This window comes from Buteo buteo, chromosome 8, assembly GCF_964188355.1.
Source record: "Buteo buteo chromosome 8, bButBut1.hap1.1, whole genome shotgun sequence".
Taxonomy (NCBI): Eukaryota; Metazoa; Chordata; class Aves; order Accipitriformes; family Accipitridae; genus Buteo; species Buteo buteo.
This window is the reverse complement of record NC_134178.1, coordinates 14,037,160-14,063,254: the sequence shown is the minus strand read 5'-3', so window position 1 is coordinate 14,063,254 and position 26,095 is coordinate 14,037,160. Positions and strand designations below refer to the sequence as shown.

Here is a 26,095-nt window from a genome sequence, read left to right as displayed (position 1 = left end):
TACGGCAATCATTTGGTTACAATCCAGAATTCAAAACTTCTGAGAAGTAAATCACGATTTCTGCATGTAAGGAGATTCTAGCTTTCAAATACAGTGGTGATTCTGGCATTATTACAGGTAAATGACGTATGATAACAGAGGATGGAAATAACACACCAGATTTTAAGCCTGGCACTTTGGGGGCTTGGTGAATGAGCGCTGGTACGGAGGAGTGTCACCTACATTCATGACAAACTCAGTTCCTTTATTTTGATGAGAACCCAGCATAAACCATGGCTATTGTTCAAACAAGATTTAGCAACTGTGATCCAGCTAGCATAATCAGTAAGAAGCATAGTAAAATTGAAACAGTGGTGTTACCCTGTCAGTACAAAAGCAGGGGAAGAGCTTTTAAAGTTTTGCCAGAATAATGAATGAAGTACACAGTGAGGGGTAAGCAAAGGGGATGGGACTTACAGCTACTCAGCAACGGCAGCTTCGGGGACTGCTGATACTGATGCTTTTTCACATCTGTCACTGAGGGACATTTGTAACCCACAAGATGAGAGCCTGCATGCAGCAGTTATCCCGGAGCAGCTGTCAGGCAGCACGTTTGCAGCCCGGATAACCCACAGTAGCTTGTTCACCTCTGTGTGCTGGGGCTAAAGGCACCATCTCCCAGCTAGAGGCCATTGCAGGCAACATGTCCATGGGGTCATCACCGACTCATACCTGTGGGAGGCTTGGCTCATTAGCCAACAACCATCAGGAGCAGTTATTCCGTATTTTCTGGATAGGATGGGAGTATGTTATCAAATTGACTCCAGTGGTGACATACTGTGATACAGTAGTATTACATACTCCATATGGATCGCCTACTCAACTATGCTGCAATGTGTCTGCCATTAGCTTACTTCACATGTGACTTTGGGCAAAGCTCTTTGTCTCTTTGGCTCAGATTTCCATGCTCTCACTCGTAGCTGAGCTGCCCAAATATCATTTTATAAGCAATGAAAGAAGTGCTTTAGCAATGCAAAGAATCCACAAAGACTAGGCTCCTAGCTTAGTCAAGACCCTAAAAAGAGGTGGGAGGAAAAGCCTGGCTTTATCCTCCTTATCCTGGAGGATAATAGTAATTCTGCCCTCCTTCCCTTCTTGTTCCCCTTGCCCATTCAGGCAAAGACTGTATTATGCATACAAAACTCTCAGCATAATGAAGTCTTGGATCCTATTTAGAGACTCCACAATTCCAGGAAAAATAACAGATTATATCAGACCCAGAATATGCTCCCTAATGAATAATACCAGTTAAAAAAAATCAGATTTAACCATAACACAACAGATTAGGTACATCCAGCAGCATCTCTACACCACCACAATTTGAAATCCAACATATTTCTTTGGCCAACAAGGGAGCTCTGGGATCAGGTTTTGTAATACTTCCAATGACAATATGGGATGCTGTGCGTGGAAATGTGCGTATGCCACCTAATTCATAGCCTAGGCACATAAATGCTAAATTCAGGAGTAATTTTCAGAAACAGCTGTGGAGTAATTCTTCTATTTCTTCTGAGAAACCAGCTTGTCCTTCATTGTAATATTAGATACAGCTTTCAGATTTGGTAACCTCAATTTGATAGATTCAGAGGCAACAACCTCTAGTTACATCCACAGAACAAATGAGGTTGTACGGACACAGACCAGCTGAATCTGACTCAAAGTGTTTGACGCCCTTCGAGAACTTTTATAAAAAATGTCCTCTTTGATTAAGCTATCTGGGATGTAAAGTGTCCCCATTTTTCAACTTCTACAAGACAAAAGGCAGCTATGCAATTCACAAGCACCTCTGTTCAGCTGCTGCCATTCACCTGTCTCTTCAGTTATGTCATCCCAGATCTCAAAATCATCACCAAGGAACAGAAAAATCAGACCACCTAAATATACACAGACCAAATCTTCCACCAGCATAAATCACGCTTGTGTCAATGAAAACCATACCCGTTTACCCCAGGTTAGACTCCATTCCTGATAAATGCATTCATTTCTTTACCTATAAGCCATACGCTCTACTCTTCCTCTCCCAGTGAAGGCCACTTCACTTCTCAGTTCCTGAGAATTCACTTCTCAATTCCTGAGAACTGGTTCCACAAAATCCCCTCGCAGTGACGGCACAGGCTAAGTAAAGTCAAACAAGCATTTGATCTTTGCAAATGAGGCTGCTGAAAGCAGAATTTAACCCTTAAAAAAATACAAGTTTTATTGAATGGTCAGTATTCACAAAGCACACATCACTAAAAACAAAACATGCAAATCTCAGGTAGCATTCGCACAGTGTTTCTGTGACTACTGTTATAAGAACTAGAGTTTAATGAATAATAGAACAACAAAAAAATCACATTAAAACATGTGTGTAAATGACAGTTAGTCTTGCCCATACAAAGTGACAACCTAGCCACTGACTTCTTGAAAACATCTCTACCCTTTCTTTTGGGTTTGATGAGATACAACTCTTCTTAAGTTGTTTTATTTAATAGCGGTCTAAGCAGCTAGATCCTTATGTACCTCTCAAATGGCAAACTACCTAAATCAAAATAGTTCAGACTGACAAAGGCTCAGCTTCCTGGTGAAAACTGTATTCAGCACATTCATGCAACACCTAGTTTAGAAAGACAGCAAAAATGGTGCATTTTCTAGAAGTGATCCTTAGAGGACATAGAATCAGAGATCCACTTTTGCTGTGTTTGAAAACTTCTATTGGTGACAAAAGGACCTTGATCGCCTGACAGCATAGACAAAAATCTTCCTTAATATTATGATTAACATCAAAAATTTTATAGCACTCAATAAAAATGACAGCCCCTTTCAGTGGCATGGGCAGGGTAAGAGGTGAGGACAGAGTTGGTTGCAGAGTCCTGTCTACAAACTCCTCTCCAGTGTGCAGACTTGTTAGAGAAAACCTATTCTGGAAGAGTGAGGGAATACACAAACCTTGGTATAAATATGAGTGCCTTGTACCCAAGCCCTTGCAACTATCAAAAACTGCCCAAATGACTGTCCAAAAATAATTTCTTCATTCTAATTAGGGATACTGGAGAGCAAGAAATCATTTTCTTGCTTTAAATCAAACAAACACTTATTTTCTTAACAGTTTGCCACTAATACAAACTAATAGCACTATTTTAAGCCCTTAGCAATAGCAAACCTTGTTAAACTAGGGTGCTGATCCCACAAACCACTGGACACACACTCAAATTTATCGATGCGAGTAGTCTTACTTATTTCAGCCCTCTCACTGGCACTAAAAGTGTGTGGAACTGCTCAAAGATCAGGTTCAAAATTCCACATATTTTACTGAACTGGAACTAAAGGTCTGAACATATCCATCCTTTTTCTTGTCCCCATCAAATGTTTCTTTCCTTCATGCTTGGGCAAAACACAAGGCTGTGACTCAGGTGAAACTAGGCATTAGGGAGCAACAGGAACACAGGTTCACCATATCAATTACAGATGCTTCATCCAAGCTGAAAAAATGTAAAGCCTAATCTTTGGTAGCTATGGAATGGAGCTGGCTAAACAAAATGAGGAAGCACACATTAAGACTTTCAAAACATTCCCAAAATTGGACAGGATCTGCCTGGGTGCTGGAATCCAGCTCTTACCATTTCTCATTCAGGAATGGAGCACAAGAGCTTTGAGATTGGTTACATTTCCTCCTGGTAGCGGGAAAGGCAGATTTTAAAATAGCACACATAAAAACTCACATAATGCAAATGAAATCACCCCTTCTGCAAAAAAAGATGTCTCTGAATATTCATATTGCCATATTCATTTATCTTTCACATTAATTTTCTGCACATGTTCAGGCAGAAAACTTAAATCGTAAAATCTGTCAAATCTTAATAATTCAGACACTTCCTAGAAAGTGATCTTCAAAGTTACAGCCCTAAACGCACATGAATGAGGCTGTGTCTGCTTTTTCAAAAAAATAAAATAAACAATACCATGTGACCTACCTGACAGAGCACAGTAAACTAAACAAAACCAACATATCAAGGATGACTGTAATGAACCCAGTTTGTCCCTTCTACCTCACCAGAAAAGACCATCACACCAAATAGTCTTTCCCACATCCCATGTGCTATACTTTCTCACAGCTTATTTTTAAGAATGTAGTTACATCCATCCACTTTTAAAGTCTAAATGAACAGAGCATCTCTGGCAGCTTTCTGAAGAATGTGTTTAGACCAAAGCAGCCCCTAATGACATAAACAGAAACGTGAAGGATTTGATGTCTAGTTGGCTAGCTTTCCTATCCCAAACACAGTATTAAAGTAATTGCCTTCCTCACACCCTTTTTCAATGTAACAGCAACTTCTGCGTGCTGTTCTGCTGAAACAGGCTCCTACGGGTTCCCTTGAACACATAATTACAGAGATTTTTATGCAGCTCTCTTTTATGTCCTGTAATAAGATGCATGCATACTCAGCCTTGCCCTCTCAAACGCTAACTCCCATGGTTAAAAAACGTGCTTCAGATACCAGTTTTGGCAGAAAGCATGAAACTGAGTTCTTCTTAATGTTATTTCTGGCACTGCGGACACTTAAACAGCATGAAGAGGTACTAAACCCCCTTATAATTTTTGAAGTCTTCCTGGTTGAAATCCAGGTGATGAGACATGTTGAGGCGAGACTTCTTATGGTGGTGGTGTTTTTCTGGTCTTTTCATAAAAACAACCACTGAAAGCGCTGGGATTTGGAAAACTTGGAGGGAGGGAAGGGACAAGCTCTCACACTACTGCCAGTCGTTCTAGTATCTAAACACAATCCAAAAACGCTGCAGGGAGCTATATAGAGAGCTTCTTTCATTCACTGCCTTTTAACAGGAAAAGTGAGTTGTTTAAAATAATATTTCATTTTTATTCAGTTAAAAACAAGTGGAAAAATGAAGCTTTTCTATAGAGAACTGCTGACTGGTAGATAGCAGTCAACTGAGAAGAAACTCCATGAAAGAAATTGTAGAAAATGTAACTTCAAGGAAAGACAGAAAGACAGACAGACAGAAAGGCAGTCAGAAAGAATAAAAGAAAACCTTTCACTTACAACCTGCTTAGCACAACTGATCTATTTCTTTGATTACAGCAATCTTATTACACAAGCAGTATTTTCAGACGGCAAAATCCATGTGAATGGAAGTATGCAGTTTCATCATATTATTGTATATTAGGATCAGTAGGCTTTTTCCACATAAGACACTGCTCTATGAGTGTCTTTTTACCTTGCAAAAGAGAATTACTGTTCTTTTCTAGAAGCAGTCAGGAAACCATTTCCAAACAAAACCTCTAGATGATGAAATAGTGAGGCAGAAATAGAGTATCCCCCACATCAGTCAGTTTGTGAGGCTCAGATGCCGTTGTTGTTTATGTGCAATGCCCAAAAATGTCTTGTTCTCAGCAACACATCATCAGCTACACCTGACAAGTCTAGCAGGTTCCTAGTCTTCAGTGAAGAAGGATAAGAAAGACACAGTAACAACAGCAATAGTAATAATAGTAACAATAAAGTAAAAACAGTACAACAGCTTTTGAAATGTAGCAAAACAATGTTGTTTTTAAGGCAGTAGCACAGTTCAATGTCTACAGTCCTACGACTTGCATAGCACTATGCACTGAATCTTTTCAATGGGATGTTTCTTTGGCTTTGATTTTTTGCATTATGCTCATTTTCCTTCTCCAGTTAACTTAATGCATGCCACTGGCTTTCATGGAGCAGAACTGTGGACATATGAATTCAGTATTTTTCAAGTAGGTGTATTTTATCAAGCATACCAAATATTAAAGGCCAATCAAGGGGTTTTAATCTTAGAAAAAAATATCATCAAAATAACCACATACATCAGAGCACATCAGTACAGGTGTCAGCAACAAAGACTGCAGCACTGACTCGCACAATAGCATATAAATATTGAGGAATAAAAGAGCCAGTGTTGTGCAGCAGCACAATTTATAAACATGCAAGAAAACCTGCAGTATGTATATATATTCTTTAATTTTATCACTCTGAAAACATCTGAGGACTCACAATAAACAGGAAACTAACCTTGATGTGAGCTGCTGGATCTGGGACAGTCTGAATCATGTCCTTTAACAGGCCAACGTGTTTACCAGGAGCTCAGATCCCAAGGCAGCTGCATAACCAAAGAAACAAAAAGTCATATGATTATATTATAAAAGTTTATTTTCAGTAGAAATCTCTTATCTTTTTATAGACTGATAAGCATCTTTCCTTCCCCAGACCTCCCTGAGAACCAGTACAGTTGAAGCTCTAAGATATTTCTGCTTCCATACAGTCTGTTTAGGATATATTTCATACAGGAGAAAACAGTCAGCCCTGAAATTCTTATGGAAAATTGGCCTTTTTCTATAAAGGACCATTTTCCCAAAATAAGGACTCTGGGATATAGTCTGTCCTGCACAGCCCCATTATTCACCCGAGGTATCAGGGATTTCCACAACGCCTTCTTCCCAATTTAGAATTATACAGCAGGATTGGGACAGATCTGGAGCTGATATAAATAAGTATCATTTCACTGAAGTTGTGCCCATTTACAAGAGCTGCAAATCTGGTCCAGCCACTCAATTAACAGCACTTCAGAGCACGGATCTTCTGGGATCCCGTATCCATGTCTGGTAATAAAGTACAGAGGGGTTGGGGCAGGCAGGGTGCATTTGTCTGCTTGTGCGAGTGGTGGGGGACCATTAAAACAATTTAAAATAATAACAATATATAATGTAAATAATGTGAAGTACTGCTCAGTAACAAGAACATCAAATAACTGCTAATAAATTGAGATCGATAAGTCAGAAAACTAGAAGGCGTGGAAAAATGTAGGAACATGAATGTCATTTAAAGTAATCTGGTTTTTTCCTCTGTTCTCCCTAAAAGCCTGGAAATTCCCATTTCTCACGCAAGAGGTTTCCTTTTGCCCATGACATTGAACTTCTTTCATCTTTTAAAGCAGCAAGGCACTATCAGAAAAAAAAAATATCTTTTTCCTCAGCATCGGCTTTTTTAATTTCTTTATTTGTTCCCACATCTACACTAACTTGCAAATCAAATTGCAGATAACTTTTACCTATTTACTCAGGAGAAATGTTGATAGACTGACTAACACTGAGTTGCAGCTTGCCCCAGAAGCAGTCCTCATGATGTAAGGGAACCATTTACAAAGTGTGGTACTACACAGTGCAATTATAGATATCACCATTTAGATCTTAGTACATTTTCCCCTTACTACTTAAAGGAGACAGCTTTGTCCCTCTTTAAATCCATGAAAATGATGTACTTAATTCAATGGTCTATTGGAGAAACCCCAAAACAAGCCAAATTCCCATTTTGTACACCTTCCTCAGCTATCCGTGGATGACCAAATGGGATACCGATGTAATGGTTTTAAGCGAAGATTTTTCCTTCCACAGAACTTAAATATCTTTAAAAGCAACAGACACTTGTTTTGATAAAAGCAAACTTGCTACAGCGATGTCGTTCAGATTTAAGTCATAGAGAAACACTAACAGCACTGACATGCCTTTCAGTTTCCTTCCTCCCTTCCCCAGTAAATCCACGCCCACCACATTATTCATTGGATTTATGGGATTTGTATTTTAAGCTTTTGAAACACCATACCCAGAATTTGGAAACTACTAGATTTTATTTAAACTGAACAGAAAAATATTTTGAACCCAGCGTTAGATCATGTTTTCACAGTTTGCATACTTTCATCGCTGTGTTGCCATAACGGTACCTCACCCCCAGCAAAGAAGCCTACCCAGGAAAGAGGGGACTTGTGCCGCAGCGGTGTTTATTTCTGTCTCTCTGATGTCTTTGCTCAGCGTGCAAGCATGCACCGCGCCTCTCCTCCCTACCCACGTATTTTACTTGGTTAACCCAGGTTTCAGAAGAAAGCTGGGTTTAAATACAGTTTGGGAAGCAACTTCCAACACCACCCAGACAAAGAGAAGGGGCTCCGACGCTCCTTACAGAGCTGGGTACCTCTGCCCCTCTTTGTCCCCCAGAAATGCTGCCTGTCCCCTGCCCTGAGCCCGTCACCCACCCAGGAGCAGCTGCGTGCCACCTCGCGTGGTGGTGGAGACGGAGCACGCAGGACCCCAGCTCGCCCAGCCTGCTCCGGCTCAGAGAGCTCAGCTGGAAACGCCTGACAGCGGTGCGGGGATTTCAGGGATTTCTGCCTCTCCTGAGCTCTCGCCGTCTGGGTGGTTCGCCCGACAGAAGCAGGATTTTGCGCTTAGGAAGCACGTGCTGAGCTCAGAGGTGTGGACTCCATTCCAGAAATGCTCCGTGTCGCTCTGGATTTTCTTTCAGAGCTCAGACTTGCTGGAAGCTACTGGGGTTTAAGAGAAGTTGTTTGAACTATGCCAGGCCCATTCATATCACATCTTTTCCCCAAGAAGATGGATTCTTTATAGAAGAGAAGATGACGGAGAACATTTGCAAACCAGTTGCCAACTCTACACCACGTGGTATGGGAATCAAAGACAAGCAAATATTAGCCAATATGAGTTGGAAAGATGCATATGCAACTGTTCTGGCCATTCGACTTTTCCCCCGTACTGCTGTGTAGCGGTGATCCTAAAAGGGGGAATTCTGCTTCAAACTCAACCTTTGGCACTGTGTTCTCCTTCTCACCTGGATATTCATTTATAGCTACTCTAAAGTGGAACATGTCCTAGTTTGCAAAAGACATGACTTTTGTCTTTCTACTTCTGGAAATCGTTGTTAAAAAAGCTGAGATAGTTTTCCTTGCTTTTTCCAAACAGAAATATAATTTTAATTATTTTAGCTCCACCTTTACTGGCTGGAATTGGAAGCTTCCCGACATCTGGTACTAACTTGCTGAACCAGATGGTATTTATTGCCAGAACCTCCTCCACCCCCATCCCAAATTTCATGCTGGTCATGTTTGTGCTTGACAGTCTGTCACAGGGTCTGCACGTGGCTGTAGATTTTGCCCTGCATCCCCTGGCTAGTATGACTCTAATGTAAGAGCCAAAATGACACTAAAGCCTGGTTTAGGGAGACATCTCTATTCAGGAAACTGAAACAAGGAAATCGTAACACAAACTGAAAGTTAAGTGCTTGCTTAAGTGCCTTCCTGCTTCAGGGTTTAACCCTGGAAGGATGTATTTGTAGCCACAGAGCAGGTTTTCTTATAGTTCCCGGCATCCTGAGTCAAGACGAGCTTTCGTTAATCCTGATTTAGCGGTACAGGTCCCCGTGGCACCCCATCTTACAGAGCGTCGGAGAGCGGAGGGGCAGCAGCAGCAGTCCTCCTGGCAGCACCCAAGGGACGGACCCTGCAGCTTCTGCTGACACGTGGCCAGCCGCAAGTCCATCATACGGTTGAAATGGAAAAAGGCCCTGTCGCCTAGCAGGAAGCCTTCCCGCCCCGCGAAACAAATAATCGTTCACTGGGTCAGCGGAACCAGTGGGACTGTGCGTGTCTGGTCGCCCAACCGGGGCTACGGGGCTGCTGTGGGGCTGTGGTGCAGCACGGACGGCGAAGCAATGGCTTCTCAGGGGAGCTGGCGTGCACCCCGCAACCAACGGGCACCCACCAGAAGAAAAGAAGCTGTATTTTAGTTATATATGGGGGACAGAGCATGTAGTGAGCATGCCTCAAGGGCCCTGGGACAGAAGACACCTGAGGACAGGCAGGAGACTGCTGGGACAGTACACCAGGGCTCACATGCCCTGCCCACGTCCCCAAGAAAAGAGGATAGCTGGCATCAGGCTGTGGGCAGCATTAAATACTCACGACAGGATCTGGCTTTTGATACTGGTTTCCAACCCCGGATGCATCCAAAGCATCGTACAGGAACAGCAGCAAGAGTAAAAAGTAGCAATGTTGCTCACGACACAAATTCCCCTCTGATGTTCAGGACAGATTAAGATATCAAGATAAAACCACGTTATTGTATGAAAGCAGCCAGACCTGGGTATGCCTGTGCTACCCCACACAGAAGGAGACAGATCAGCTATGGAGTCTGTTGTCTTTCTGTGCACGCGTGCATGCAACCCGCATTTTTCGAGTTATGTAAATACATCAAAGGGTTGCAGAATTATGTACAGCTCGAGAGTTCACCAGATGTGATTACATTGTTTTTCCTTTTTATAGTCGTATCAAAAGGATTAGACTTTTTAATGTACACATATACTGCCAAATTACTGAGAAGCTGAATGTCCTCTCTATATGGGGGGCAGTAGGCAGCCCTCTCGTACATTTTCACACTCACGTTACCTTGCAGACAGGAACGTAGGTCCCTTTTCCGTAATTTGGCATGCTATGCTCACCTAAAAAAAACCAGCAGGTTCCTCCCAATGTGATCTACGCCCCGCACTAAAGTGCTGCGAGAGAGCATGACCAGGCAGTCAGCAAAACTGACGGAAAAAGGCTCCAGGCCAAACTCCTAGCAAAGCGACGCCCACGCGGAGCAGAGCTTGGCTGCAGCAAATAAAGAAACATGGTCCGCGCTGCTGTTCTGCCCGGGATGAATGTGGCCCAAAGTACTTATCTGCAAAGGGAATAACATTAAAAATACAGCCGCAATGCGTAGCCAATAATGATAATGAAGGGCTGCTTAATCAACGGCAAATGAGGTGCCAGAATTGCTGGGCCAGATTCCTGGTGCAGTGAAAGCAAGGACGATACTGAACGATTGCCCAAGCACAGGCTGCACAGGAGAGCAGCACCAAAGCTCTGCCCACAGGGCAGCGTTTCTCCCCAAAGAGCCCTGTATCACCACCGCTGGGACGGTAGGAGCCTTCACCTTACAAACATGTGAATGTCAGCATGAAGGGCTATGAATGGCACACAGCACTGCAGATTTGCACACACGCACACAGACACAGACACACACTCCGGTACGATGAATAATGCAGAGTGGCATCGCACCAAATTTCTACCAGCATAACTTGAGGATGTTTTATCATTACTCACAGGAGGTGAATCCCTGAACAGTTATGCAGACTATCCCAAGTGAGTGCCAGCAGGACTTTCAGACCCCCTCACGCTGTCATGCAACTGTACTTGTCACATATTTTATAAGAACTGATGTTTTTCAGCTGTTGGAGAGCTTTTGAGACATCCATTTCTGGACTGTTTTTTCAGGAAATCTCTTTTTATGCATCTGGGTGCTACCAGCACTGGTGAGACAGTGTGTAAAGAAGAGAAAGTCCAGGATATTCAAAAGGCAGAAGGACTGTAAACCCGTTCTCAATGGTGTATAGAAACAGTGGAAGCTCCTGTAGCTTACAGCTCCACTTGTTTGGTAGATGAATGCCCTATGTGTGGTTTTCAGCCTTTCTGTGATTTGTGGACACCTAAGATCATTCCAGTTATGGTGGGAGCCCTTTGTACAGCAAATTTAAGCCAAATTTAGGCTTTCTGTACTTTAGAAGTAGTCTACAGATCTGAGGAGCTGCAAGGACCACTAACTGAAAACCAGTGTGCAACCATTCCCCTAGTGCTGCTGCTGCTTTATTCATATCATAGGGCTTTATTGAAATTAAGTTATTACATTAAGTTCTTAAGTTCTTCAAATTAAGTCCTCTAAAAGGACTAAGAGAAGAGGTGAAATCCTCACCCACTCAAATAAACTGGACTTTTGACACTGTCTGAAGCAGACGAGACATTCACCCGCTCTGCCTTAGCCGATACGTGCAAAACTCAGGAGCACAAGATCGTTACAAGCATGCAGTTTGGAAACTGCTAAACAAACAAACAAACAAAATGATAAGCTTGCACAACATGGTACTGTCAGCTTATGCCTCCCCTCCTCTAACACTTCCAGGTTTAGAAGAAGGTGCTGTAGAGCCAGGTGAGCGGCCGGAGTCAGCTCCCGCCAGCACCCAAGGTTTGCCGAGAGCCGGAGGGCAGCAGCCCAAAACCCAGTAGTGTGTAGTGAAGAAAGGCCCAGAACTGAAGTCACAGGAACGTTTAGAATTCAGCATTTGTAAACCAGGGCTCCAATGAGCAGACTGTGATGAAATACAACTCTTCCAACCCAGGGCCAGTATTGACAGTAAGCTATTACATAGCAGAGCTGCATGACATGGGCGTAAAGCTTTTATGTGTAACTTGTGGTTGGGCATAACCACTTCACCTTTGGGGTTTTTTTTGCTTCTTTTGTTGTAACCTCTCTGCCTTTTGACAACCTCAAGAATAAACCCCTGAGGAAAGACCCTGCTATACTCAAGAAAAGCTACTGCAGTCAGTTTGTATTTACTGTTAGGGTAAGACTTCATAATTGCAGGTGGATACCATGAATAAAGCAACAGTAAAGGACAAGAAAACCAAAATAGGAAAGGATGTGTCAATCTATGTTTCTACAACTTTCCATTCTCAATGAAAACTTTTTGTACTCATCCTGCCCTTGCAGGACTGAACTAAAGGGATGTGTTGTGCACCGTCTGATGTGCTTAGCTGCAGGAGTGAAGCGATGTTAAGTGGCATTGATTGTTACAGCAGTAAATTAGGATCAATAGATTTGGGCTAGGAGAGGTTCCTAACCTGTGAATCCAGTACACTCCTCTTCTGTACTTATGAGTACATTAAATAAATGGTAAGTTCTTTGGGAGCAATTTAAATAGAAGAATAACTCATTGATAAAATTCCAATTACATCTCTTTGATAGTTTGTTGGGGTTTTTTTTTTAATATTACGGCACTATTTGTTTAAAGAAATCAGTGGGAAAAACAAAAGCTGGGCGGGGCTGGTTGGTTGATGGGTTTCAATTCTGGCAGCCAAAACCCGAAAGATTTTGCACTTTCAAGAAACACCTCAAGAAGTTAATAAAAAAACAGAGTGCTAAATCTCTTTCCCTTTTTTTTTTTTTTCCTATTTTCTTTTTTTTTCTTCTTCTTTTTCTTTCTGGAAATAAAGAAAAATTCCCTGCCCAGCCCTTCTCCTGAAAAGCCTCCCAAGGGTTTGGTTTTACGACCACCTCATACTGTTAAGTTCTCTCCCTCCCACAACGTTAACACTATTTCTGTCAGTCAGATCAGAGTGCTGGTCTAAGTTGCAGCAAATCCCCTTTCTGATGGGACTCCCTTCCAGCAGCACAGGTTCCCCGATGCAGCAAGTGCCCCCAGAGCCCCCAGGGTAATTCACGGCAGGAGGAAGCACGTACCGGCTCGGGGCAGCGGGTAGGTGAGACTTGCCCCTGGCGGCAGCGGACGTGGGCTTGGTGTGGTTCAAGCTGACCGTGAAACCACAACTTGAATATTACTGTAAGCAAGTCAGTAACTGAAGAATAAGCCATGTGTCACCACCTGTTTGTGAAGGCACAGATGGCCAGGGTTTACAGTTAGCTCTGTACTAATAGCAATACTCCAAGTCCTTAACGTCTGCGGGGGCAAAGGGATCCATCTATCTGAAGACACGTCTATGTCGTCTGTGTCTATGTCTGTCTCTCCTGGAGTTCATCGAAGACGGATTTTCTTCTGGGATACAGAACTGATCTGCGTACATTTTTCTTGGAGGGGTCGATCCTCCTACAGGGAAAAGTCAGCAAATGTTCCCCCTCTCCTTCCCTTTGAACGTGGAGCCAGTGAAGGAGGCACATTTCTATGCTACCACCCAAAAGTATCTGTGCAGCTACTGCTTATCTCACGTTCCAGCCCATGATCTCAGGGGAGGATACAGCCCTAAATTAGCTCATTTACAGTAGGAACTTTACACTACAGCCAAAAATATTTGTTTTTATTAGTACTCCCTATATAGTACGCCTCTGACCAATAACTTGTTTTATTTATTTTTTTGGCGAATTACCATGTTCTTATTCAAAGCCATAATGAGGATTATATATCAATGTGGAATGCAGAGCAGCTATTCCTGAAACTCCCAACTGCATATAAAAGAGTTTGGAATTCCCCAAACACTATCTCTTCAGTCCAGGCCACTTACAAATGTGGTTAACATGAATGAAGTAATATCTTCAGAAAGGAAGGAGACTTTTGAGTCACGTCTGACACATTTAACTACACCAACCACTTTCCATAGCTCAAGGTTTTGACTGTCTATCTTAATACCATGCACGGGTGTTTGATAATGATTACTCCCTGATGCTTATCCTGTTACAGGATACTTATACACATGCACAGGATACCAAGGGGAGAGTTAAGGAATGAATTCAAGACTGTGCTCTCCAAGTGCAAAACCACAGAGGTCATCAGGAAAGTCCCCAGATCAAGTCAAATTCCTGCTTGGTGCACTTTGCTGCCTTTGCTTCATGCAAGAGCTGCCCTCGGATTTCTGTGTTTAACTATTCAAACTGAGCTCAGCTCCATGCTCAGCTGAAGGTGTCCACCAGTCAGCTCCGCAAGAGCAAGACATGCGGCCACGAAGTAACCACCACGTAATTTCTGTCTGCAGATTATAATTATGGGCCTTAGTGCTCTACAGAAATACGACTTTCCAAAGAAAAACAGTGTATTTTACAAAAGCAGGATGACATCAGGAGAGATATTTAGTGACAAATAGTAGTTTCTAATTTACATTCATTCCACTGTTAAAGCCCAAGCCTGTTTCAAACATTTTAACTGATGCTCCACTTAAAATTACATCTGCAGAAAGATACACTCACCATTGCCAAAAGAATTAATACCAAATTATTTTCAGGCTGAAGTCACAAGCTAAGGAAACCTAATATCTGATTTTGAAAGATAAAAGCAAATGAAAGTGTTTTAGAAAGTGAAACAACAAGATCCAATTCAATAATAACAGATTACATATCAACCTCCTGTGGTGCGTGTTATCAGCTCCTTCCTTGGCTAGTGCCTCTTGGACTTTAAGGCCATTTGTTCGAGAAAGATTTGTGGATTAGCCAATGCTGGCATTCAGCACTGGTTCTGGCACCTGAGTTTTCCAGGCCAGAGGTAGCTGTGTGAGCCCGCAGGACACATGATGTACAGGAGATTAGACTAGATGCTCTAGCTGCCCTATAGGTGTCAGATACCTGTGCCTCTATTTTTAATTTTGTTCACAAGAGATTTGTTTGTAATAAGCCCATGGAAAGTGCTAGGCAAGAATCAGTATAAGTTTTGTACCACACACTGCATTTGGGTGATACATTCGTATTTTCAACCACTTTTAAGCAGCTAGTACAAACTGACGGCATATATGTAATAAGTAGAAAGCAGTAGTATTTTTTAAAAGTCATAAATAATTGTGTGAACACCTCACAGACTTTTCAAGGATAACTACATGATTAAATTTGCATAATCAGAAATTACATACACCATGCACTTTCAGTAATTACTGAGTACATTAGACTAGTACATTATTTACTGCAGATTATCCAGCAGTTCTGCCAAACCTAGAAAAGTCCTGAATTGTTACAGTTAAAAACAATATCTAAAATCTGAAGAATCTTAAATTAGATTTATGGGAGAACAAAAGCGTAATGTCACTTAGCTTAGAAATATATGAGCAAGAAATAAAAAATAGTTAACATTTTCTCTGCTTTCAATAAATTTCCTGGGTTGTCATATTCAAGAAACATATATGCTGTTCAGGAACAGAATGTACTGGCACCGAATCTGTTGCATGCAAGCGCTCACTTTGGGGATGCAACAAATGTTTCAGTAATCTGCAGTGGAAAGTTGTCCTCTTTTTTCTCCCCCTAGGTTTTTGGGGGATGCTTCTTGTTCTAATGAGGAAAATCATTGGTTTAATGAGCAAAATCATTTTGTTGGTTTTTTTTCCCGTGTGTATGGACTCCCTGCTGTTGGTCCTGGGTGCTGCAAAGAGAAGAGGCAGCTCTGCGTCCTGGGGAGCTCACAGCCCCACTGAATGCCGCCTTTGAAGCTGTCTCAGAGCATCGGTGGGAAGAAACCGCTGTAGTTGCCCAGCCCCTACCTGTACACCCCAGTCACGACCTACCAACCCTTTTCTGCTGCTGTGGCCCCTCGCTGCAGGGCTCCCTGTGCCAGATTCACTCAGCTGCCCCCTTCGTGGGTGAGAGCAGGAGCTGCACCTCCCCGAGACGTTCCCTTGGGGAGCGCTGGGCCTCTGCGAGGAAGAGCAAAGGTCGTATCAAGCCCCAAACTGGGCTCGATGAGAACTTTTCTGAAGCAAGTTAAATCAAGAGCAGACCGTGTGAATGTAAACTACATCCCATAGCCACTTACTGAAGTATACTGATGATCCCTATCGCAGAGAAAATGCCCACAGAGATTTGGGCACATCCAAGCAATCAGGTTTGTGGACCCAAGGTGGTCCAGGGAGCGTGAAAAATGCTCCCATACGTGGAAACTTTCCAGAAGAGGCCTGACCTAGCCACGGACACTCACTGAAAGTGAAACAACACTTGACCAAATAGTCAGCTGAGGGTCTGAAGCAAGTTTCTCCAGCACAGCTTTGTTTTCAAAGACATTCATGGTGCCTCCTTCCCTTCTACAGCCATGTACGGGCGTCCCCCCATCAGCAAAAGAGGGGGACAGCAGCAGAAGGAATGGATGAGTAAGTCCTCTGTGAAGGGATAAGCAAAACATGATAGAGAGGGTGATGGAGAAGCATGGATGACCCTTCACAATCCCCTGCAGGTTTTTTGTTGTTTTGAAACTCCACCCTAAGGATGGCAAAGGGGCTTCATGGGGAACAACATTAACAACCAACGTAACTGTCAACACCAGTTTTTTCTTAAAGTATTCTTAAGACAAAGTGTGAATACATGTGGTGATCCTTCTTTAGCATATTAGTAAATTAAGCCAGCTTCCAGTGGAAATTATCGTTTGACCACAGAACAAAACTAAGCAGAGTCTCTGAAGTTCTTCAGACCAATTCTTCCTTTCTGTTACTAAATGCTTTTTACTCCTTTTGTACGTCCTTGGCATAAAATCCTTTTTTTTCTATTGGTTTAATTTCTCTTTTTATTTGTGGCACTTTCATTTCAGATGTTGTAAAATAAAAGGAAAAAAAAAATCCAAACACCTGTATAAACACAAGGTATTTAAGAAATAAAGTAACTTCCATTAAGTATTGACTTGCACTGCAAAAAGTGCTTCAAAAGTACGTATCAGAAAGACTGGCACTTCCATTGCAACTTGAATCTCACTTTATCAATAAAAAATGTGAATGCATTATAAAAATAGAACTATAACATATCCTTAGCAAGAAAGTACCTTGGAAGGATATAAGTCATCTTCAATAATGCTTTGATTTGTGACCTTCACAGCTTTGTTTTCATTTTTATTTCAAATGCATTTGAAGAATGTCTATAAATAGCTAATACTGACTGAATGTATAATTTTAGGCTCATTTTTTCAGCATCTGGATTTTGCAGTACTTTTTGCTAGATGAAACACGGACCTGTCACTTGTGAAACTGTAAAGTCTAAAGTTAAGTGTTTAGAAGAATAGTATTTTGTGGACCTAAATGTATTTCCTAATAGTGAGTGTAAAGCTGTAACATAAAATTTACAACATGTTATTGAACTTGTGGTAAGCAAAGATGCAAGTTTGACTTAGAAACGTGAAGAAACAAATTTCATGGAAAAGACACTCATTAAGGTCAGCTGAAAACTCCTAGTATGTTTATTTCTCTATATTGCAAGGGAAATGTCTGTATTCCTCCTCACATACTATTTAAAAACAGGGAGAAGAGGAACGCATTTAGCTCATGGAGCCTGATTTCACAGCAGACAAAAAGTGCAGGAAAAGCAGCACGTGGGGTTTTGCATGCGGATAAGTGAAAAAGAAATATTAACAATTATGATGCGCTTTACTTCCAGCTGGAGAAGAAAAGCAGTTGCAGGGTTAAGGCAAGTTTTTCTCACCCTATGTGCTTTTTCAGCAGAACCTTCAAAGGCTCCGGTGTGACAAAGAGTTACAGATTCAACTAACTCTGCACTTTGGAAGTAGTTCCCCCAAAGCAAATAGGACTAGTTTTAATGTATAAAGACACAAATAGGCCTTTGCAAGGATAAGGCTGCAGTTATCTTCTTGCTTAGCTTTAATTCAAAATCAGGACTTAACGGAAGAAATACAGCTTATGGTCCAGGCTTTCCGTAGATACAATAGGAAGTTTGGGAATGGGATACAGGAGGGTTTTGGGGCCCTTTATATTTAGTTATTCTGTAATTAGTTGTTTTTATTGACATACGGCATACAGATGGGCTTATACATTGCTATAGAAATATGGCCAAAGTTTATTATCTTACTACATTTATTGCCATGCCTTCCATCGTGACGGTTCACAAAAGCACACAACTAGCACAGGATCCAATCCCATTTACGTTAAAGTAAACAGCAAAACTATCACAGATTTCAGCCATGCAGGATCAGACTTCAACCACTATATGGGCATACACATGTGTTTCACCCACTTCTGAAGGGGTTTGTGCCTGGAAGGAAGCAGCAACTCTTCTAGCAGAGAATGCTGCTGCAGAATGTAGCTAATTCCCAGAACCAGCAGAAATAGATGACAATTTTAGAGATAGGAATAATTCAGACTGTTTCTTTAGCAAGGCAAGCCCAAATAATGTCTTGCCCCCGTGAAAATAGTACGTTCTGGGTAGTATTTTGAGGGCTGGTGCCTTTGCATGGGAATTTTGTCACAGGAATTTAACACCCATTGCCTGCACCCCAGGCTGGCTGTCCACCCTTTCTTTTGGTTCAGCCATACAGAGGATATCTTGTCACAACAGACCTATCCTGAAATTGTTTAGCTCTCAAGAAAAGGTTCTCACAGTGTTTTTATAGTCAAAATTTTTCCTTTGTTCTCTCCCTCCAAAGCAACAGATCCCATCTCAAATTCTCCTGCGAACAAATGATGAGACATAGACATGTAACAATTTTGAGATTTTATAGTGGTTCAAAACCTGATTGTAGAGTCCAAGTTTAGAATAAATTTTTATATACCGCTACACATTTGTCTTGATTTCAGCCACTCTTCCCCAAAGATGCAACCTTAAGCAATACCCACCAGTATGTTTTAATACAACAAATAATTCTCCTTCTTTTTCCCTCCTGCCTTCACCACCATTCTGCACATTTCCCCAGCTCCCACTACACCTAGGAACTGCTCACATTTTTTTGCAATGTTTCTGTCTAAAATAATCTTAATTTCCAAGTATCACTCCCATTCCTATGCTCAGTGAGAGCTGACAAATGTTTCATGCAAAAATTATTCAACCTTTCCCAACATTTTTTCTTCCAAAACCCCACTGACTCTTCTGTGCTTATTCTGACCAGCTCCCACAACAGTCAGCAGTACTCGATGGTAATGTGAGCATATGGCTTTTGTGTCAGCTACAGAGATGCTGTCAACGGAGGCAGCATGTCCAGTGGGACTCGAAACACAGGGCTGCCCTGAGGTCTCCTGGGAGGTGAACTCCAGACCCACCGTGGAGATCTAGCAAAGGAGACCCAATCTGGATGGCAAAGGACTACCAAAACAACTGTGGTGTCGAACTGTGACCCTTTAAACTGCTTTCTGTTTGACAGGAACTTACAAGGTAGGCCAAGTTTTACCTCTACTTGTACCTTCTTCATTTGCGTCTCAAGAAACCCTTTCTACTCCTTACTAATGGAAACTCCCCACAGTGTAACACAAATGCACAAGATACCAAACAGCACCAAGTTTATCTCCACCTGCTAAAGCACACAAGGAAATCCCACCTGATGCCAGGAGAAGATGCTGTACACGTTTAGCAATGCCTCCTGACTCCACGACATGCTCCCCGCAGCACCTCCGTGTTCACGTGGTGGAACATGCCTGAGCTCTGGGGAAGGAGAACCACAGAAGAGCTGCGGCTGGACGGGACCTGTGGAGTCATTTGGCCCAAACTCTGCCCAAAGCAGGACCTATTACACAGGTTGCTCAGGTCCTTGCCCGGTCAAGCTCTGAATATCTCCCAGGCCAGAATTATACCACTGCTCTAGCCACCTGTTCCAGTGTGTGACCACCCTTATGGCAACTTTTTTTCTTCTTGCTAGTCACAGTTTCCACTGTTGCCACTTAAACTCCAATCCCTTGGGCTTTTGCTGCACACCTCTGAGAAGAGTGTAGTTCTGTCTTCTCTACACCTTCCCATTACTAGCCAAAGACTGCAATAATATTTTTTTTTTACTATTCTGCAAACTTTGGACCTCTTTCATTTATGCTTTTGATCTCTTGCTCAGTGCTACACTGGCTTGCTACAATAGTCAGGTACTAACACAATTCAGTTCAGCTAAAAAAAGAGAGACTTAATTTCCATCTCTGTGGGTTTGTCTGTGGCTGTGTGCAGTATTACAAGTGAAGACATTATTTCAAGAGCATATGAACCCTTAAAATAGGAAGTTAGGATAAGTTTCATTTCTGAGGGCCAAATAAGCATTGTATGTAACTCATGCTGACTATATGTTGAAAAACCTTTCTGCCATTCACCAGTGAAGTAAAAAGAACAGGCATGTGGCTGTGGTGGCCTCCTCAAACCACTGGCTTGCCATGTCACAACTAATGTATGATCATAGCTTTAGTAAGCATTCAAAGCCTTTGTGCAGCTTTAAAAGTTCATTCTGTGTTCTCCAAAATTATTAACCATTAGAAAAAGTCATATATGTCAGTATTAAAGATCTTTTTTAGACATGTTAGCATGTAGATTAAGATTTATGTTTTCTGTAACATGTCTTGCATTTCCTTAAACAAATGTACTCCTAAAAGAAAAGAAAAAAAAAGGCAAGCTGCAAGTTCAAAGAATTTAACTGAGTGATACAAAATATTTCCTTTAAATGTAGATCCAATTTCTTCCACTTTTTTATGTGCCAGGTGTGTATAAATGTCAACTACCAGATCTATAACAGCAATGACTCTGCTTTTTCAGTAGAATTAAAAAAGTAAATCACTATCCTTTCCACCCCAAGCTTTGACTCATCTTTACACAACCTGCTAATAAATATAGTTGGGATGAAAAAGAAACAAATCAGCATTGTCACTTCCACTGTCTTTGATGCTTGCAGTTGCAGTATGCCATAATTTTTAACACAGCAACTTGGAAGTTTACTTTTAGAGAGTTTGCAGGACTGGTTGTATATTATTCATGTGCTTCATCTTTGAGCAGCTTATACCTTGCAGAGGAACCCCTTGAGTAGCTAATTGACTCAGTCTCAGATAGGAACTACAAAGCCCAAAGGCCCAGCTCTTGCTCAGCTCCTGCTCCTATCAGTGGGCTTCAGATTTCACCCAAACTAATATGGAAATGAGCAGTGTAGGAGAGAGCACTCTGAGATCAGTCAATACACCAAAATGAGGAAAGTAAAAAAGGAATCAAATTCCATTGCTGTAGAAGGATGTGCATGGCAGGGAAAGTTAACTAGGATGGTATTAGTAATGGGTATGATGCTCCTCCTTTATGGTATACTGAAGTTGTATGTATTTCCTAAGGACTTGGTGGTAAACATGAACTTGTAATGAACTGGTTTTTGAGTGCCAAATGACTTCAAAATGACTCAGGATTTCCCCCAGACAATGTCACAACACCACAGATCCTATAACATTAATTCCATCTTGCCTCAAGGAACTGGCCCCAACATCATTTTTCTCCTCTCCTTGCAGAAAGGCAGGAGGAGACAAGAGCTGGCGTTTTCAGAAGAGCACAAAGTACAACAATTTGAAAATCTTCATCCCACTTCTGAGGTCTGTAGGGAAGCTGGGGACCCACATACTACCACCTCAGGGAGACCATTTTCACCATCAATGGAAAAATAACACGCTCCAAATATCCTCCCTTTTCCACTGGCTACAGATCATAGTCCTGATGGAGTTTAATGGAGACAAAACACTGTTCACAGGGGTTCTGCTTAGCTGGGAGTAAGCAGGGCACTGTAGTCAGGGGGTAAGGAACAATTAGGCCCACTTTATATTTGTGAAACAATTAGTCATTAATTAGGCCAGTTTCACATTTGGAAAAGGGGAATAGCTTTAATTAGAGTGGAATTATATCCCTCTGACAGACTTCAGAGGGAACTCTAATGGCAGGATGCAAACTATAAAGTCTGCCAGGCTTTTACAGCATTTAATAGCTTATGGAGCATATTGTAAGTATACAGTCCTTTCAGTATGTATAACAACCATCTGCAACAAAACCCCACGTCTCTGCCAGGATCAGAGTTACTAAATGGGGGGAAAAAAGAATTTTAAAACAGTAACCAAATCCCCAGCTTGGATCAAGCATCTTCCTAACTACATTTGGGCAGCTTCTCTGCCTAATCTAGAAACATTTTTTCTCCCATGGAATTCTTGCCACAGAATATAAAGAAAACATGAAGTGCCACTTAAGGAGATAAATATTTAATGTCTAGCTCCAAAGTATACTTTTTCCTCTCAGTCATATTTTTGTTAAGCTATTAACTAGAGGAAGGGTCTGCACGTGAACTTGCATCTAAATAAGTAAAACGAATTTAATTGATGCCTTCTGTTACTCACGCTGGGGCTGAAAATGGGCACCGGTCTCAACATAAAAGTTTCTCAGGAGCTGCAATTGTTCTGCAACTTAGTTTCCATTGACTTAGCTTACAACCCCTTACACAGGGATAAACAGCAAATCTTCCATTGCAAGCAGTGGGATCACTCCTATAGAGTCCAAAAAGAACTGGCTTTGAGGCAGGACAATCCAGTGAAAGATATTTACCTAAAAATACAAGCATATTCCAAACCTCTGAAATCAAAATCAAGCAAGATGGAACCATAAGCAGAGCGTGTTAAAACCCTGCAGAGCAGAGAACAGGACAACGTGGTATTGGTGATGGGAATACTGCTGATATTTTTATTTCTTGGTGGGAACCACTCCAAGCAAGACATTTCTTTTTTGAATTTAGGTATGATGTCTTCCTGGAATGCTTTTCAGTGAAAAAAAATGCAGCTTTCAGATTTGAACCAAGCTTCCAGAACAGTCCTGCTTCCAACAGATTTTGTGGGAACTAAGAAATGCACTGGCTCCTCTCCCCAGCTTTGGGTGCCTCTCCCTGGCCCGGTGGCCCAGTGGCCCGGTGGCCACATGGAGGAGGCAGGTTCAGCTCCACGCCGCAGCCCACCCTTCCCGGGAGCGTGCTGCGAGGGACCTGCGATGGGACAGTCCAAGGCACAACGGGCCTTTTAACTGCTCCTTTTGGCAACGGCGTGTTTTACATAAATAATTAGACATTCGCTGTTAGCAGGGACTAGCATGGACGTGTCCTACTTTCCACGTGTTTCAACCACAGGGCTACAGTCTTTTTCACCCTGTGACTAAACATTCCACTCAAAAACGGACCCACTCCTACAGATATATATTAATACTATAATGAGGATATCCCAAACAGGAGAGATCCTATTTTACACCCGTGCTATACTTAAACCACAGTAGAGATTTGAAGTGAGGTCTGGGTGTTCCGAGCACTCTGGAAAATGCATTTCCATGGACCAGTAAGGGAATCAAATCTGTGAACTTTTAAGGATGAAACAGGAAGAGCTCGGGGACAACATTTCCAACGGTCTGATTCACAACAGTGCTGAAGAAGCATACAGAAGAAAAAATTATTACTCTAGATGTTTTAAAACACAACTGTGGACGCCCACCCAATGTTGTGGAAGTCTGTGAAACAAATGAAAGGGATTTAAAAATAATAATTTGGGCTTAGGAACAAGAACTCCTTACAGATAATTTCCTGCCCCTATAAATGCTCCCTCTTCTCATCTCAACTATGGAAAAACGTGATAGTTCTGGTAACTGAATCTCAAATTATTCAGGACTACATATTTAAACCAACACCTGGTGTACCAGTTACAGGCTTGTTGGAAACTAACACAGGTGATGCCCCCCCCAGCCAGCATGCTCTTCCTGCATGCACTCATACAAATTAGCAGGTAAACAGTGCATCCACAGTGCATAATTGTTATTTTCCATAATCACTGGAAAAAACTCATTCTGTGAGGAATTTCATAGGCAGATTCCCTGCTCAACTAACATGCCCTCAGGATACAGGCTGTCTCTAACACAGTCATCAGGTGAAAGGCAAATAAAGGAAAAGAGCATAACATGTATGAGGGAATGTAGAGGCAAGTAAGGAGACAATTTATTTCTTAAAAGAAGATGTTGCTTTCCACAGGAAAGAAGAAAAGATAATGGCAAAGGAAAAGCAGAATAACACATCGGCCAGCTGTCATGTCAGAAGACAAAGGAGGATAACCAATACCCTACTCTGTGCCAGCCTTGTCTTTACTATACGCTTTAGAATAAAGTAACAACAACACACGCTATCTTCCATGTCCAGGTTGCCCAAGGGTTATTATAACCACTATGACCTTTCAAATCCTCTCGTCTTGAAAAACAGCTTTTACTTTACAGCAGGCCCATAGAAAGGGAGCATGGCAGAGGGCATGATGCAAGTCACCATATAGTTCAACACAGCAGAAAAGCAGCTCTGCACTACCTGCACATGGGAAGAAATTTCCTGTCTCGTTAAAACATAGTGGACAGCCAGCTATGGCCATGCAGACCTTTTGAAAGAAAAGACAAAGTTGCCTCACATTTGCCTGCAGCTAGGCATGTATTCAGGTTTCTTTATCATTTTAGCCCAAAACAAAATATTTTTTTCAGAATTTTTTATATCGTCATTGCATTTTGCACCTTTAGGTACAATATTCTTCATCTTTATCACCATCACCTGTACGTCTTGATGCATCACCGTCATTTGCTTGTGGAAAATGAAACCACAGTGTATCATTTTGTTGAAAACACTCATATTACTGTCATTCAATTATTCAGAATGTTCTTAATTCTCACTTTTTTTATTATAGTCGAAAGAAATGAGATAGGGGCATTCCCTAAACACCTTTAGTTTTCAAGAAAACAATGTCTGCCTGTCATTCCACTTCAGTAGTGGTGAGATAGCAAGGAAAGACAAAGACAAGATTAGTGCAAGTATTTTCTCAGAATGTTGTTTCTTCCCATGGCAGCAAGCAGTACAGGTAACGGTTTTCCCAGTAGACTACTGATTTTGTCAGTCCAGTCAAGACAAGAAAGAGGACAGATTTTCAAAAACTGCTCAGCACTCATCTGGTAAAAGTAAGACTCAGAAGAAGACAAGGTACACCCAAACTCATTAATTACTTCGAATAGCTTAATTACACTTCATTAAAGAAAAATTACTCTAACCTACATTATTATGGTTACGTAACATTTACACTTGTTTTACACTGATTTGTGTTTGAATGTTGCTGTATTTTGCTTGCACTTGGCACAGAAGAAATCATGAAATAAAATAATTTAGCAGCAAAGCGCACAAATTCAGGCTGACACGTACACCCTTAAACATGCAGGCTTCCTACCCATAGAGTAAACAACCTGAAGACACTGAAAGATTGACAGAACATAGACCATCATCTGGTCCTGATTTCTTTCTCCAACACATGCTACACATTTCTTTCAGTTCTTCTGGCTAGCACCTTGATATAAAAAGCAGTAAGTTCTCAATGACATCAGTAAATTGGACATTCCTTCTAAGCCCTTTCCTTTTAATGGCTATGCTGCAGCTTAGTTTACCAGGCTCTTTCTGGCTGTTTGGAGCATGAGACATCAAAAGTCATTGCTGATGGCAATGGAGGAGGAGGATGGGTGGCCAGTGACCTCCTGCAGCAAAGGCTAATTGTGACAGCGATAAATCTCTGGAAAATACCCATCAAACAGCTGGGAGGTCACAGGGAAACATCTTGATCTGTGACTGGCAAGCCACCTTTGGAGCTACCAGCGTGGCTGGTGGGTTGGTAGCAGCAGATAAGCTCCTAAGTCCCCTGAGCTGATGGCATCCCTTTGCTTGGTATTTTCCAGCATGGAAGAGTCTCCATGTGGCACTGTCAGTAGCTGGCTCCCTTGTATACTGAGGTCTTGCATTGCTGAGATCTGTCTGGATGGTTTCTGCATGGTACGAAAACAAAATGTTGTCATAAAGTCCAGATAAATTTATGTTGGGAGGGGGAATTTCCTCCCTTGAAATTCCTGTTCTCTCATTTCCCTCTGCCTGAGACTTTATCTTTTCTGCTCATCTTGGGGAAGCCACGGGAATGAAAAAATCAGGAGACT

General features: G+C 41.8%; 1 protein-coding gene across 2 annotated transcripts in view; it reads right to left on the bottom strand.

The window, feature by feature from the left end:
* Positions 1-26,095, bottom strand: part of ERG (ETS transcription factor ERG) — a 151,562-nt gene that overhangs the window by 105,064 nt on the left and 20,403 nt on the right. For both annotated transcript variants that reach the window (XM_075033690.1, XM_075033692.1), the window contains exon 2: positions 6,075-6,162. In XM_075033690.1, the coding sequence (XP_074889791.1) occupies positions 6,075-6,113 (39 nt within the window). In that variant the 5' untranslated portion in view covers positions 6,114-6,162. The remainder of the gene's footprint in view (positions 1-6,074; positions 6,163-26,095) is intronic.